We start from the raw sequence: 14032 nt of genomic DNA on the forward strand, positions 1-14032 counted from the left end.
CAGAGAGCATCACAGAGACCTCTGTTTCCCCCCGCTCCCGATTTGAAAGTATCTTCTCTCCTCATTCGTCATTTTGGTCAGGTGCCAGCGAGGTTATCTTAGCTTCTTAATTCTTTACAGGTGAAAGGGTTTTGCCTCTGGCCAGGAGGGATTTTATAGCACTGTATACAGAAAGGTGGTTACCCTTCCCTTTATTTTTATGACAGGAGCAGTGATCTCAAGTCTTCACAGATTGAGGTACCCATCAGAAGTACCTTCAATTCCACCTTGCAGGGTGAAGAAGAAGAAGAAGAAGAAGAAGAAGAAGAAGAAGAAGAAGAAGAAGAAGAAGAAGAAGAAGAAGAAGAAGAAAAAATTCATTGCTGGGATAAGTGGTAGCGATCAGTCAGAAGAGGGCCAACCCAAATTTGCTGGTTATAAAGTGTGATGCCATTTAACTCCACATTAAACCTAACAAAATGCCTGGTATTTGAAGGGCAGACTGGTCAGAAGGAGCTGCATTTCCACCCCCAGCCACTCCCAATTGTTCAAGTTAATACTGTTGTATCCTGACACTTTAAAATCCATCTGTGTGTTTTTCATTTGCCTGCACGGCCTGATCTATGTATAGATGCATGCCAAAGACTGCATAGATGGGTATGCTGAAGTCCCTCACAAGAGTGAACATTTCTAAGAATAGAGGTAATGAAATATAATCAGAAAATACCAATGCAGTATTTTCTATATTAAAAAAATTGTATATGAAAAAACAGTTCACTATCAGCTGTTATTTACTTTTCTGGAACTTTTAGGTTTCCTCTGTAAGACATGGCAATTCCAGTGGCTGCTTTAATCATTTAATTTTAATATGCTACTTTGAGAACTATCAAATATTGATTCTGTGTTAAAGCATGACACATAAGAACAGGTGTAAGACAAAGTTTACAGAGGAGACATGGGGCATGTGTTAAAAGATGGAAAAATGAGAGAAATTTGTAGAAATAAAGCTAATTAAAATCCAAACCAATTAATTTTTTTCATTCATGGGGTATTTACTAGGGCATTTACTAGGGCTATCGATTAATTGCAGTTAACTTATATAATTAACGTAAAAAAAATCATGATTAAAATATTAATAGTGTTGAATCGCAGTTTTAATCACACTGTTAAATAATAGAATACCAATTCAAATTAAATATTTGTGGATGTTTTCCTACATTTTTGAATATATTGATTTAAATTACAACACAGAATACAAAGTATATAGTGCTTACTTTACATTATTATTTTTATTACAAATATTTGCGCTGTAAAAATTATAAACAAAAGAAATCATATTTTTCAATTCACCTCAAAGAAGTACCGTAATGCAATCTCTTTATCATGAAAGTGCAACTTACAAATGTAGATTTTTTTTGTTACATAACTGCACTCAAAAATAAAACAATGTAAAACTTTATAAGTCCACTCAGTCCTACTTCTTGTTCAGCCAGTCACTAAGACAAACAAGTTTGTTTACATTGAAAGGAGATAATGCTGTCCGCTTCTTATTTACAGTGTCACCTGAAAGTGAGAACAGGTGTTCTCATGGCACTTTTGTAGCTGGCATTGCAAGATATTTACGTGCCAGATATGTGAAACATTCGTATGCCCCTTCATGCTTCGGCCATCATTCCAGAGGACATGCTTCCATGCTGATGACACTCATTGAAAAAATAATGCATTAATTAAATTTGTGGCTGAACTCCTTGGGGGAGAATAGTATGCCTCCTACTCTGTTTTACCCACATTCTGTCATATATTTCATTTTATAGCTGTCTTGGATGATGACCCAGCACATGTTGTTCATTTTAAGAACACTTTCACTACAGATTTGACAAAATGAAAAGAAGGTACCAATGTGAGATTTCTAAAGATAGCTACATCACTTGACCCAAGAATTAAGAATTTGAAGTGCTTTCCAAAATCTGAGAGGGATGAGGTTTAGAGCATGCTTTCAGAAGTCTTACAAGAGCAACGCTCCGATGGGGAAACTACACCAAAAATAAATAAATATATCAACCTTCTGCTGGTGGCATCTGACTCAGATGATGAAGATGAATATGAGTCAGTCCACACTGCTTTCGATGGTTATCGAGCAGAACCTGTTATCAGCATGGACACGTCCTCTGGAATGATGGCTGAAGCATGAAGGGACTATGAATCTTTAGTGCATCTGGCACATAAATAACTTGCGATGCCGGCTAAAACAATGCCATGCAAATGCCTGTTCTCACTTTCAGGTGATATTGTAAATAAGAAGCGGCCAGCATTATCTCCTGCAAATGTAAACAAACTTGTTTGTCTGAGCGATTGGTTGAACAAGAAGTAGGACTGAGTGGACTTGTAGACTCTAAAGTTTTACATTGTTTTAGTTTTGAATACAGTTATTTTTTGCATATAATTCTATACTTATAAGTTCAACTTTCACGATAAAGAGATTGCACTACAATTGCACTAGGTGAATTGAAAAATACTTTTGTTTTTTACAGTGTAAATATTTGTAATAAAAAATGAAATGAGCACTGTATACTTTGTAATTTGTGTTGTAATTGAAATCAATATATTTGAAAATATAGAAAATATCCCAAACTATTTAAATAAATGGTATTCTATTATTGTTTAATTGTATGATTAATTGCACTGTTAATCGGGATTAATTTTGTTAATTGCATGATTAATCACAATAAATTTTTAATCACTTTACAGCCCTAGTATTTACTCAAAATCATTAGGCAAAAGTACAAATGTAATCTTTTCGAGGGAAGTCATCTATTACAGGTACTAGTTTTGTTTTTATTAATAAAAGTAAATCTTGTGCCTGTGTCGAGGAGATTCTTGGGCACTAAGAATATAGTCAATTAATGAGGTACAAATGAAAAACTACTGATCTTAAAATATCTATTTAACTAAACTATATCTACGCAGCTACTGGCAATTTTTGGTAGGGAGAAAAAATAGTCTATATTGTTTCTATATTTACAAATATCTGATAAGTGGTAAGTTAAGATCTACAAGATGTTAGCTATACCCAACAAAATGTGCACAGTACTGGCTTTGATACGTCTATTTTAGATCACTTTATAAATTTGTCCCCTATTATCATGGAACTTGTAAGTGACATGGCATGCATTAACATACATACACTTATTTAGCACAAAATCTTTAAATATTGTGACAGGGTTGGGCCAGATGGCTATAGGAGAGTAATAGAAGGCAGATATATTAGCCCCAGGCTAAGTAGGACCCTTTTCCCTGGGTAAGGTAATAGGGAAGGTTCCAGAACAATCAGGAATCTTCTGGAGACAATTAAGACAGGCTGATTAGAACACCTGCAGCCAATCAAGAAGCTGCTAGAATCAATTAAGGAAGGCTAATCAGGGCACCTGGGTTTTAAAAAAGAGCTCATTTCAGTTTGTGGTGTGCGTGTGAGGAGCTGGGGGCAAGAGGCACTAGGAGCTGAGAGCGAGAACGTGGACTGTTGGAGGACTGAGGTGTACAAGCATTATCAGACACCAGGAGGAAGGTCCTATGGTGAGGATAAAGAAGGTGTTGGGAGGAGGCCATGGGGAAGTAGCACAGGGAGTTGTAGCTGTCGCACAGTTGTTCCAGGTGGCACTCTCGACAGCTGCATTCCAGAGGGCCCTGGGCTGGAACCCGGAGTAGAGGGTGGACCCGGGTTCCCCCCAAATCCTCCCAACTCCTGGTCAGACACAGGAGGAGTCGACCTGGACTGTGGGTTCAGAAAAACGGCCAAACTGAGTGCTGCCGTGAAGTTCCAAGGCGAGCAAATCTGCTAATAAGCGCAAGACCCACTAAGGTATAGGAGGAACTTTGTCATAATATGCATTCATGGGGGTTTTCTTAAAATGAACATTTATAGATACATGCAAACCTTTAAAAAAGGAGGTCTAAGTAGAATTTACATGTGACCCAATAACCCCTCAATGCCAACTGGCAAAGGGTTAAAAGAATATCCTGATTCTGGCATGTAAATTATATTTCAAGGAATATCTTGCAAAGTCTTAAATGAAAGCCAGGATCACGCTGGTCATTAATGTCATTGTGAAATGTATGTACAGATAACTATGTAAGGAGCTATGTACGTGAACTGAAAATATGTTCTTAGATTCTGTACCAAAGCAAATGTGAGGAAACCGGTTTCCTGTCAGTCAAAAGATGTTTATTCACCTTTACCTCTGTTAGCACGTAAATTAAGCCTTAACACAATGGAGGCACATTTATATATGAAGTCACAAGAAAGATGTGAAATTCACGGGGAAGAACACACACTGGGGGAAAGAAAATCTTATCCTGAAATACACTTCAAATGTTTACTGGACTGTATTCGGGAAACAGAGAAGACACCCCATCATCCTGTACCTAGAAATACTAATGAAAATGGGATATCACAACCAGCCTGGGTTGAAGACACTGCAAAAAGCTTTGCGTAACAGAAACTTCAGAAGACAGTAGTAAACCTAATAGTTAAGATTAATCTCTAGAAATCATGTTATGACTTAGTTTTATATGTAACCTTTTGTTTCCACTACCCTTACTATCTTTTGAATCTTTGATAATAAACTTATAGTTTTCACTACAAAATATATTTAAGTGCTGTGATATTAACCTAGGTGCTGATCCTGAGTTGCATCAGACAAGATGGTATGTCATCTGGGGAGAGCTAACTTGGTATTTCCATGAATGTTCAGTGGAGAAGGGTCTTCAAAGGGACTCGGGGATTGGATTACACTGCTTTTGAACCTGCATGGCAAAGCAAGGGCTGGCATAGCCTGGGAGTGTCAGGGAACTGACACCCAGTCAAGCACAAGAAAGTCTCCCACACACAGGAGGCAGGGTAACTAAGTTCTGGGGACCCCGAGAACTATCACACTGCACTTCAGCAGCTAGTCTGGGTACAGAACTTCTCCAATGCATTGTCAGGAAAACTGCCTTTTGAAAAGTGATGAATTCCAAGTGGCTGACTTGGAAATCTCAATAGGCAGAGGTGACCTGAGGCTAGATACCACTGCTGCCATAGCTCTGGTTAAATGATCTGTAATATCACACTCAAAGAATAACAATGAGAAATAAGTAAAGAGCCGTCAATCCCATGGTATTAGGTGGGTCAACGGCTTTCATTTTGCATTAATGCTTTACTACTAGAAATCTTGACTTTTGATATCGGGTGAGTTAATGTAGCTCTCTTGTACACGGGCTGATATTATGCATTGTTCACAAAGGAAATGAACATCAAGAACATTGTAAAGGAGCATATTCTTTCTAAGATAAAGCAAAATTAATTTCATAGTACTCCTTTTCTTTTTGCGGGTACAGACTAACACGGCTGTTACTCTGAGACTAGAGAAGGGTGGCTAGAATGCTAAAGTCTTTTACATAATATAAACATTTTTTAAAAAAAAAACTGGTTATACATAAATACAAGCACCTAACTTCAAGTTTGTGAATAGGCATTATGTACAGTCGTTAATTACTTGATATCACACACATACACATTTGTTTTACACAGAACTACTGATTCTGTGCACAGGATGGACATACAGGGTGACGGACTGGTGCGTGGTCAAACATAAAATGCATTTCCTAACTTTTGAGTGCTTGACCGTGCAACCTAAATAACATTCTTTTAACATAATATTTTTGTGTGTGTTATATATAGCTGCAAGATTTAAAAAATAAATAAATGGGTGCTTAATGTTAGGCTCTTTCCATTGACTTCAACCTCAAACTTATTAAATATGGAATTAGAGGTCTAATTGTAGACACCAATATTTGAATTCTTGGCCCAAATAAATGTAGGCACTTAAATAGGATCCCTAATATTCTAAAATACTGAATGAAGTTCAGTAGCTTACTTATTTAACTGCCTAAATATGGACTTATAACTGTATCCATTTTTTTAAAAATGTGGCTTGGCTATATTTGAAAATACACGCATACATATATTTATACATATATATTCTTGTGTGTGTATTTTATGTTTATAACTAAAATATTCTCTAAATCTGAGACTTTTTAACCAAACCACTGTTTCAGTTCCATATAGGTTTTAACATCCTGTCAAAGGCCAAACGCCGAATAATGGAACTAGTGTCAGTGCCTCCACAATACGTGTTTATTATGGTTAGTCTATTGAAACTGGATGGGGAAACTGGATGGGAAAAAGAAAAGGACCTCTTGCTATAGATAAAGAGTGACTCAAAATAAAGCGCTGACTTACAAATGGAAATTCTGTCCCTAATGCAAATAGCAGCCAGCTTGACATTATGAGTGACATTGGCAGTGTGTCATAGGATTCCATTCATAACTACTTCACAATCAGAAATACTTTAATTTCAATATTTCAAATAGCATGTTAACTTTTTTCGGCATCAAAGATTTTTTTTCCTGATACTTAAAAATGAATATAACATCACAATACAAATTGATATACAGCCTCTGACTTTCAGCCCCACACTGCCATTTTGAGACTGTGATGCACACGTATGAATTCAATTATTGGAATAACACTATTCACTCTTTGTTTTGCACAAAAGACTAGTAAGCGACATAAATACAGAAGATACATCTTGATATATGCTCTGAAAGACAAAAAACAATTTCAATCTAAAAAATTTAAACAGAAGTAAGGCAAGAAGAAATCCCAAAGTTGTTACTAACTCTTATGAAATGCCTTAAATCAGATCACGGGTACTTTTTTTGGGTTGTTGATGATAGGCATAAAATGCTGTAACATTTGTCTAATGTGGCAGAGCATGGAAGATGTACAGATTGACATCTCTACCATTCCTAATAAAAGTTGTTAAATCATGCAAGTACAAAGATAGAAAGTAGCAATAGTATTTGTTGTAAGTGTACAAAGAAACCTTTAAATCATTATCATGTCAACCACAGGCTCTTTTAGAATGGAGCAGACATGCAACTTGTCTTACTTCCTTTTCATAAACGCACAACAATCTGTTAAACTCCTGCCAATCCTGTGTAACTTCAGGATTGGCAGGATAGTGCATATTACACTGTACCACAGTATTGTGCCAAGAAGGTGATCCCAGGTTTCAAAGAAAATGCAGGATAAAAAGACATGAGGGTAAGAAGCAGTGACAGAATAATGCACGGGCCCATGGGGCTCATGCCCAGGGGCCCTCGCCAATTTGAGGACCCCCACAAGAGCACTGGAACCTGGGTGGAAGTGGGGGCGCCATTGACACTGAAATTCTGGCTCCTCCGCTTCCCCCAAGGCCCCGCCCCCTGGCCAGGCCAGAAGCTGGAGCTAGGCCATAGTAAGAGTTGCCCAGGCTGCTGTGGGGAAACCAGGAACCTCCACCTGCCCTGTGTGGGGGTCCAAGAGCAGCCCCTGGCCCATGGGCCCATCGTCCAGGGCTCCACACAGTGGCCCAAGATCCTTGGGTGGCTCCTCAGGGCTGGCCTATGGGGCAAGCCACCTGGGTGACCGCCCAAGGCGCCGTGGTTAGGGGGGCACAGTGCAGAGTTGTGAGCTGCCAGCTGGCAGGGGAGAACCACAAACTTGCAGTGACTATGCATGGGGGAGAAACGGGGAAGGTGAGTGGTGACACACAGATATTGCTCGCCCCTCCTACCCCGCCAACATTCCTCCATTCCCCCCTAGGTAGCTGTAAGTGGGGGACAAGAAGCAACACCAAGTGCTCCATGCATTCCACCACTGGGCTGTGATGTGACATGAGCATCAGGAACTGTTGCTCTCCTGTCCTCCCCTTATACAGCCCAGGTCGAGAAAGTGACCTGGATGCAAGAAGCCCTGACATTGCTCCTCATTTCCCCCCGCCCAGTCCTCTTGGGGGTGCACAACCAGCTTGCCTGCTGACCTGGATCCATGGAGCAGTTTCCCCATGTGGGCACAGAAGAGGAGTGCAGGAGTTAGGGTGGCAAAGGTGGCATGGTGCAGCACAAAGTAAGGGTGGCAATACATCATATACCATGCCACCCTTATTTCTCTGCTGCTGGTGTTGGTGGCAATGCCTTCAGACCTAGGCACCCAGCCAGCAGCTGCCACTATCTAGCCACCCAGCCAGTGCTTAATTTGTGCCGGGGCTTGCTAGGGTTGAGCCCCAGCTCTTCTTTTAATATAAATTAAGCACTGTGGGGAGGCAGCGGGGCCCTTGGGGCTGGGGAGCCCATAGTGGCCAGAGGCACCAAGATACAAGTTTGCCGATGGCTCCGTTTTCCCTGGGCGGATCTTACCATGGCCCAACTCCAGCTTCTGGCTTGACCAGGGGGCAGTTGTTGCGGAAAGGGGAAGAGCAGGGAGTGGGGCCCCGTGGCAAGGGAGGGTTTGGGGGGCCCAAAAGTTCTCTGTGCCCAGGGCCCCAATAATTCTTTATCTACCTCTTGTAAGTAAAAGATAAAACTGAGGTCTTGTATTACAGTTTCTGACTGTGCAATTTTTTACATCTGATTCCAACAAAGTTCACATAATTCAGTTCTAAAGACTTAAAACTTCGGTGTCCTGAGAGTAATTTAGCAATTTGGGAAAAAAATTAACCTTTGAAAGGAACACTGTAGCTAATCAAAGACATTCGTTCTCACATAAAAAAACAGGCCAATCCAAAGAAAGTTGAATTTCCTCTTGTTAAAGTACAATCCAAATTAAGGAAAGAATAAACCAAACTAAATCTTTAAAATTAAGAAGCCCTCACCACACACCTTGTTGTGTGTACAAGCTGCACAGTGCTTCTAATTATCTTGTTTTAGTAGGAATTAAAGTTAAAAGTTGTTGTCAAGCAGCAGTTTTCTTTTTCAAAATGTATTTTTGTGTTTGTAAAGTTCTGCTGTAAAGACAGTACCATATTTTTACAGATTTATCAAAGCACAGTTACAGAACACCTATGCATTTTGTTATGGGGAATTTGTGAACCATTGCAAAACTTTATTCTCATATACCTGGCTTACTGACAATAATTTTGGAGCATGTATGCAATGACCTACTTCACACAGCTGATTAAATCTGAATTAAGTTAGACAGAAAGTCAGATACTGGCAAGACTGTGCTTGATACTGTAAAATCTAAGATAGATTATTCATAGATACATTCATAGAATGAGCCACCGTGTTCATCTAGTATGACCTGCTGCATAACACAGGCCATGGGACTTCCCTGTATTAATGTATCCTGTTTGAATTAGATATGTCCTTTAGAAAAACATCCAATCTGCGCACTATATTTTCATCAACACTTACTAATCTATGCTACGTAGAGTGAAACATATTGCTAGTTTAGCATTTTAATTCTACATCTTCCACTTTTTCTCTTATAAATCATGATACCCTCCTCAATGACAAAGAGGCATGAAGAGGTGTTGACACTACAGCATGCATCGAATGGATGTAGATCTGAGCACTGAAAATTATGATGACACCTGTGCTTGTTTTTAAAGGCAGGAAGACAGCAAGTGTTTCAAGAAGTGGTACTCATCACTTCAGACTTTTTTTTTTCCTCCTTAGTATTCGACTCATCCAAGAAAAGCAGCAAATATCAAGACGGCATATGTTACCGAGGCAGATGAAGCTCAGGTAGATGCTACCAAGCTTGAAATATTCGGTTCTCCAGGAAAGTCAACTTAAAGCAGATGGTCCAAGAGGTCAACATAGTTTCCAACCCCTTAGTGAACAGTCTGGTCACAGACATCAGCCACAGTGAATTCTGGCTGCCAGTTTGTGACACACACTTTACGTAAGCATTTCTCATAAACCTTATATACAGAGAGCATAACTTCCAAATCTGCGAGGGAGACTTACACGTCAATAAATTTTTACAACACTAACAAAAATACTCATTACATAAACAATGATAAGCCACTATACACACCTTATGAGACAACTGTCATTCCTCAAACTGCATATTATTTTGTATAGTTTTGTTATTCACCCTTATAATACTGCCCAAGGAGAGGCAACTGCTGAAAAATAAACGTCTTTAACTGAAAGGACTTGAAGATTTTAAAAGATATTGTAGGCACAGCAAGGAAATCTGCATCACAAAATATGGCTTTCTGCAGAAATGGATCATACAGAAGCTGCAGGAATCTGCAGAATCTCAAAAGGAACACCGAGTGTTTCCAATGACAGCAACAGCTACACCATATAACACTACTCCAACAAAACCTATAATTCATTGTCTCTGCAGCCCTTATTTACACATTCAGGTTTACTTTAACTATTGTGGTAATTATTAATCTTCAATTATATTATCCTACAGAAGTTACTAGAATAAAGCTTAAAACAGAGCCTGATTCACTCGCAGGTAGTGATGCCTTTTATGTTGCGCTCTCAGTGCAAAAGGGACATAACTAACAACCAGGGAATTTCCCCAGCAAAAAGGGATATGCTCTTTCCTATGGGATATTTTCAGCTGAAAAAACAGCCCGTTGGGGCAGTTAGAGCTGATCATAAATTAGAGAGGCTGCTCTCTTGAAAGGAGGCAGGTCTCAGGAGGCTAAGAATAGGGGAAGTCTATCTTCAGCTTACCCAAATCCTGTGCTCAGAACAGCTTGACTAAAAGTGAGAACCCATCATAGTTAAAGAACTTGCCTACCAATGTTGCACATAATGTGTCACCACCTTTACTTACGGGTAAACAGTAATTCAAGCAAAATGTGACCCTTTCAAATCAGAGTGGTATAAATGATCAAGCCTGTACTTAACTAGTAAATTAATACTTCTATAGTGCATTTCATCTGAGGATCTAAGTACTTTAAAAACAGTAGCCAAATCTCTCAACATTTCGCTCAGACAAATAAATCTAAATATTTTTCTGATGAGTATATTGAGGGAGAGAGAAATTAAGTGATATGCCCCAAATGTACAAAATAATAAATAGTAAGCATTTTCATAAATAGAATACAACAGAATCCAGAGGTCCTTATCCCCGCTTCCTGCTTTACCCAGCAGGTAATACTGATTCCGTATAATATGCTGTAATAAATAAAGTGGGGGGTAGCTCCCTTTGATGGACACTGAGCCAGCCAGTTAGTTTAAAATCCCTCTTGGTAACTTTTCTCTACTTGTTTTACCTGTAAAGAGTTAAAAAGTCCCCCAGGTAAAGAAAAAAAAGTGAGCACCTGACCAAAAGAGCCAATGGGAAGGATAGAACTTTTTAAAATTGGGAAAAAAACCCTTTCCCTTTGTCTGTTGTTCTCTCTGGGCTGCAGGGACACAGAGCAGCAATGCTATAAGCAGGAATGCTGTGTAAGGTTTGAACCAGGTATGAAAAATTATCTCCCATACCTAGAAGGAATCATTTGACTAGGTAATGTTTAGATAACGCGATCAGGTTTATTTCTTTATTTTGGCTTGTGGATCTCCTCTGTGCTAACCCCAGATGCTTTTGTTTGCTTGTAAACTTTAAGCTGAACCCCCAAGAAAGCTATTTTGGGTGCTTAATTTTTTTGCAATAGCTCTTTTAAAATTTAGCAAAAGCTTAAGTTCCAGATGTATTTTCCTCCTTTTTTGTTTTTAATAAAATTTACCTTTTTTAAGAACAGGATTGGATTTTTGGTGTCCTAAGAGGTTTGTGCATATGCTGTTTTATTAGCTGGTGGCAACAGCTAATTTCCTTTGTTTCCTTTCTCTGCTCTTCCCCAGAGAGGGGTGAAAGGGCTTCAGGGTACCCCACAGAGAAGAATTCCCAAGTGCTCCTTCCTGGGTCCAAGGGGATTTTTTGTATTTGGGCGGTGGCAGCGTTTACCAAGCCAAGGTCAGAGAAAGCCTGTAACCTTGGGAATTTAATACAAGCCTGGAGTGGCAAGTATTAATTTTAAGTGACAGAGTGGGGATTCAGCCTTGACATATGTTAGCCAGCTAAAATAAAATGTTTCTCATTTTACCTTAACTTCTGGCAATAAAAGACCAACAATTTGTAGATTATGTTACAATTATGTTAGAATAAAGCAGCAAGTCTGAGGTGAAGTATTCAATCAAACCAGATAATCTAATTTTCAATACCAGTGGATGGGAAAGCTATATATTCATTTTATGTACTGTGTACAGCAATGAGGCAAATTTACATTCATTGTCCCATACTGAAAAACAGGGAAAGGTACATTTACATAAAAGGAGAGCACCTCAGAATGATCATCCTACATCACTAATTGGAAGTATGCAACCATAAAGCAAGTGCTCACCTGGTATGTGTCCCATAGCCTTATGGTGCACCTCAGGGGAACTTCTCTCATCAGCAAGTTATTCATCCAACGGAAAGCAAATTGTAAGTATTTCACCTCATGTTGATCTAAATGTCTGTGTACTTGTTCTGGAAGACAAAACAAAGAAACATTTATCACTTATTTAGAACCTTGTCTGCAGCTATAATTATCAAATAAACAGTCTAAAAATAAAACATTATATAAAAACAATTCACAGAAACTGTTACAGTTAAGAGAAAATGAACAAAATGGAGAGAGGTACAGCCAAACTTATCTTGCATTTAGTTTACTGTCCCTAGGTGGTTTACACAACTATAAAGTTAATATTTTGTCATGGGTACTTTTAGTAAAAGTCATGGACAGGTCACAGGCAATAAACAAAAATACATGGAATCCCACAACCTGTCCTTGACTTTTACTAAAAAGACCCTGGAGGGTGGGGAGATGACTAACACTTGGAGCCCCACTGGGGGATGACTGCCGGTCACTGCTCCAGCCCTGATACTTTCCTGCTGTTACACTAATAAAATAATACCAATAGGATCTTATAAGAGGGATAAGGCAAAATGCCGTGTTTATTGTAAATACAACAGTTAGCATGTGCTTTTCAATCTCTCTCTCTCTCTCTCTCACACACACACACACACACACACACACACACACACACACACACACACACACACACACACACACACACACACACACACCCCATGAACACAGTCCTGCCAGTTGATGTTTATAAAAAGAAAAGGAGTACTTGTGGCACCTTAGAGACTAACCAGTTTATTTGAGCATGAGCTTTCGTGAGCTACAGCTCACTTCATCGGATGCATCCGATGAAGTGAGCTGTAGCTCACGAAAGCTCATGCTCAAATAAACTGGTTAGTCTCTAAGGTGCCACAAGTACTCCTTTTCTTTTTACGAATACAGACTAACACGGCTGTTACTCTGAAACTTGATGTTTATAGTTACCAGTCCAGAGTCTGGATCAATCTAGTGGCCAGCCAGATTGCTCGCAGAAGGGAGCAGGGCTCTGTTGGTCGCGATCCGATGCTCCTGGAGTGTGGCAAGACTAACCCAAAGTCTCATGGCCAAGCACCCTGTTCTAATAGTCTTTTTTCTCGGCTGAAGTCTATGGATTTTGCTGTGTCAGTTTCTGACCAGTTACTCTTTGATTGGTGTTAACATTTCAAAACACCCTTGAGAGGGTCATTCTGTCCTGGTTTTGATTTAATCAATTGTCTTTAGGGGTGACAGCCTTCCCCTCAGGGTCATCAGTCTGCCCTTCCTTCATTATGGAAGGGCATTGATGATTTTCTGGTGGTGTTAAGTCTCTTCACTCCTCCTTCCCTGACCATCTGGCTATAACAATGGCTTTCACACCTTGTCTTTTCCTGATGCATGCATTCCTCATTCACACAGTCTCTCACAGAGAAGAGAGAAATTAAACTTGACTAAATCTTGTGGTCAAAAACAGTTTACATTGTGCTCAGGCCTTCAACATTCCTTTAATCTAATTAACATAGACACAATAAAAAATCCTGTCTCTTATTAACTAAACTTTATAACAGGTCCTAATTGTAATGCATATGGGAAAACACAATCTCATCGTCCCAGAGGGTCATTCCTTTCTGCTATTCAAATGGTGAGGGCTAGCAGGATGAAATCAAGACATACATTAACTCTTATAGTACAAATATAAAATACTACTCCTACACTGAGGCATTGCAGCTCTGGCCATGGCTCCAGTCCCAGCCGCTGCTCCTGCAGCGGGAGCTGATTGCCAGCCCTGGGTGGATGACCCAGTCCGCTGC

General features: G+C 39.5%; 1 protein-coding gene across 7 annotated transcripts in view; it reads right to left on the minus strand.

Annotated features, from left to right (window-relative positions):
* TBC1D22A (TBC1 domain family member 22A) overlaps positions 1 to 14032 on the minus strand; it is a 448171-nt gene that overhangs the window by 159147 nt on the left and 274992 nt on the right. For 6 of the 7 annotated variants that reach the window (XM_037889077.2, XM_037889078.2, XM_037889080.2 and 3 more), the window contains one exon: positions 12198 to 12325. In XM_037889077.2, coding sequence (XP_037745005.2) covers positions 12198 to 12325 — 128 coding nt within the window. Of the gene's footprint in view, positions 1 to 139; positions 267 to 12197; positions 12326 to 14032 lie in introns of those variants that run through there. The other variant, XM_037889081.2, reaches the window with a different exon arrangement.

Source organism: Chelonia mydas, chromosome 1 (genome assembly GCF_015237465.2).
Source record: "Chelonia mydas isolate rCheMyd1 chromosome 1, rCheMyd1.pri.v2, whole genome shotgun sequence".
Taxonomy (NCBI): Eukaryota; Metazoa; Chordata; order Testudines; family Cheloniidae; genus Chelonia; species Chelonia mydas.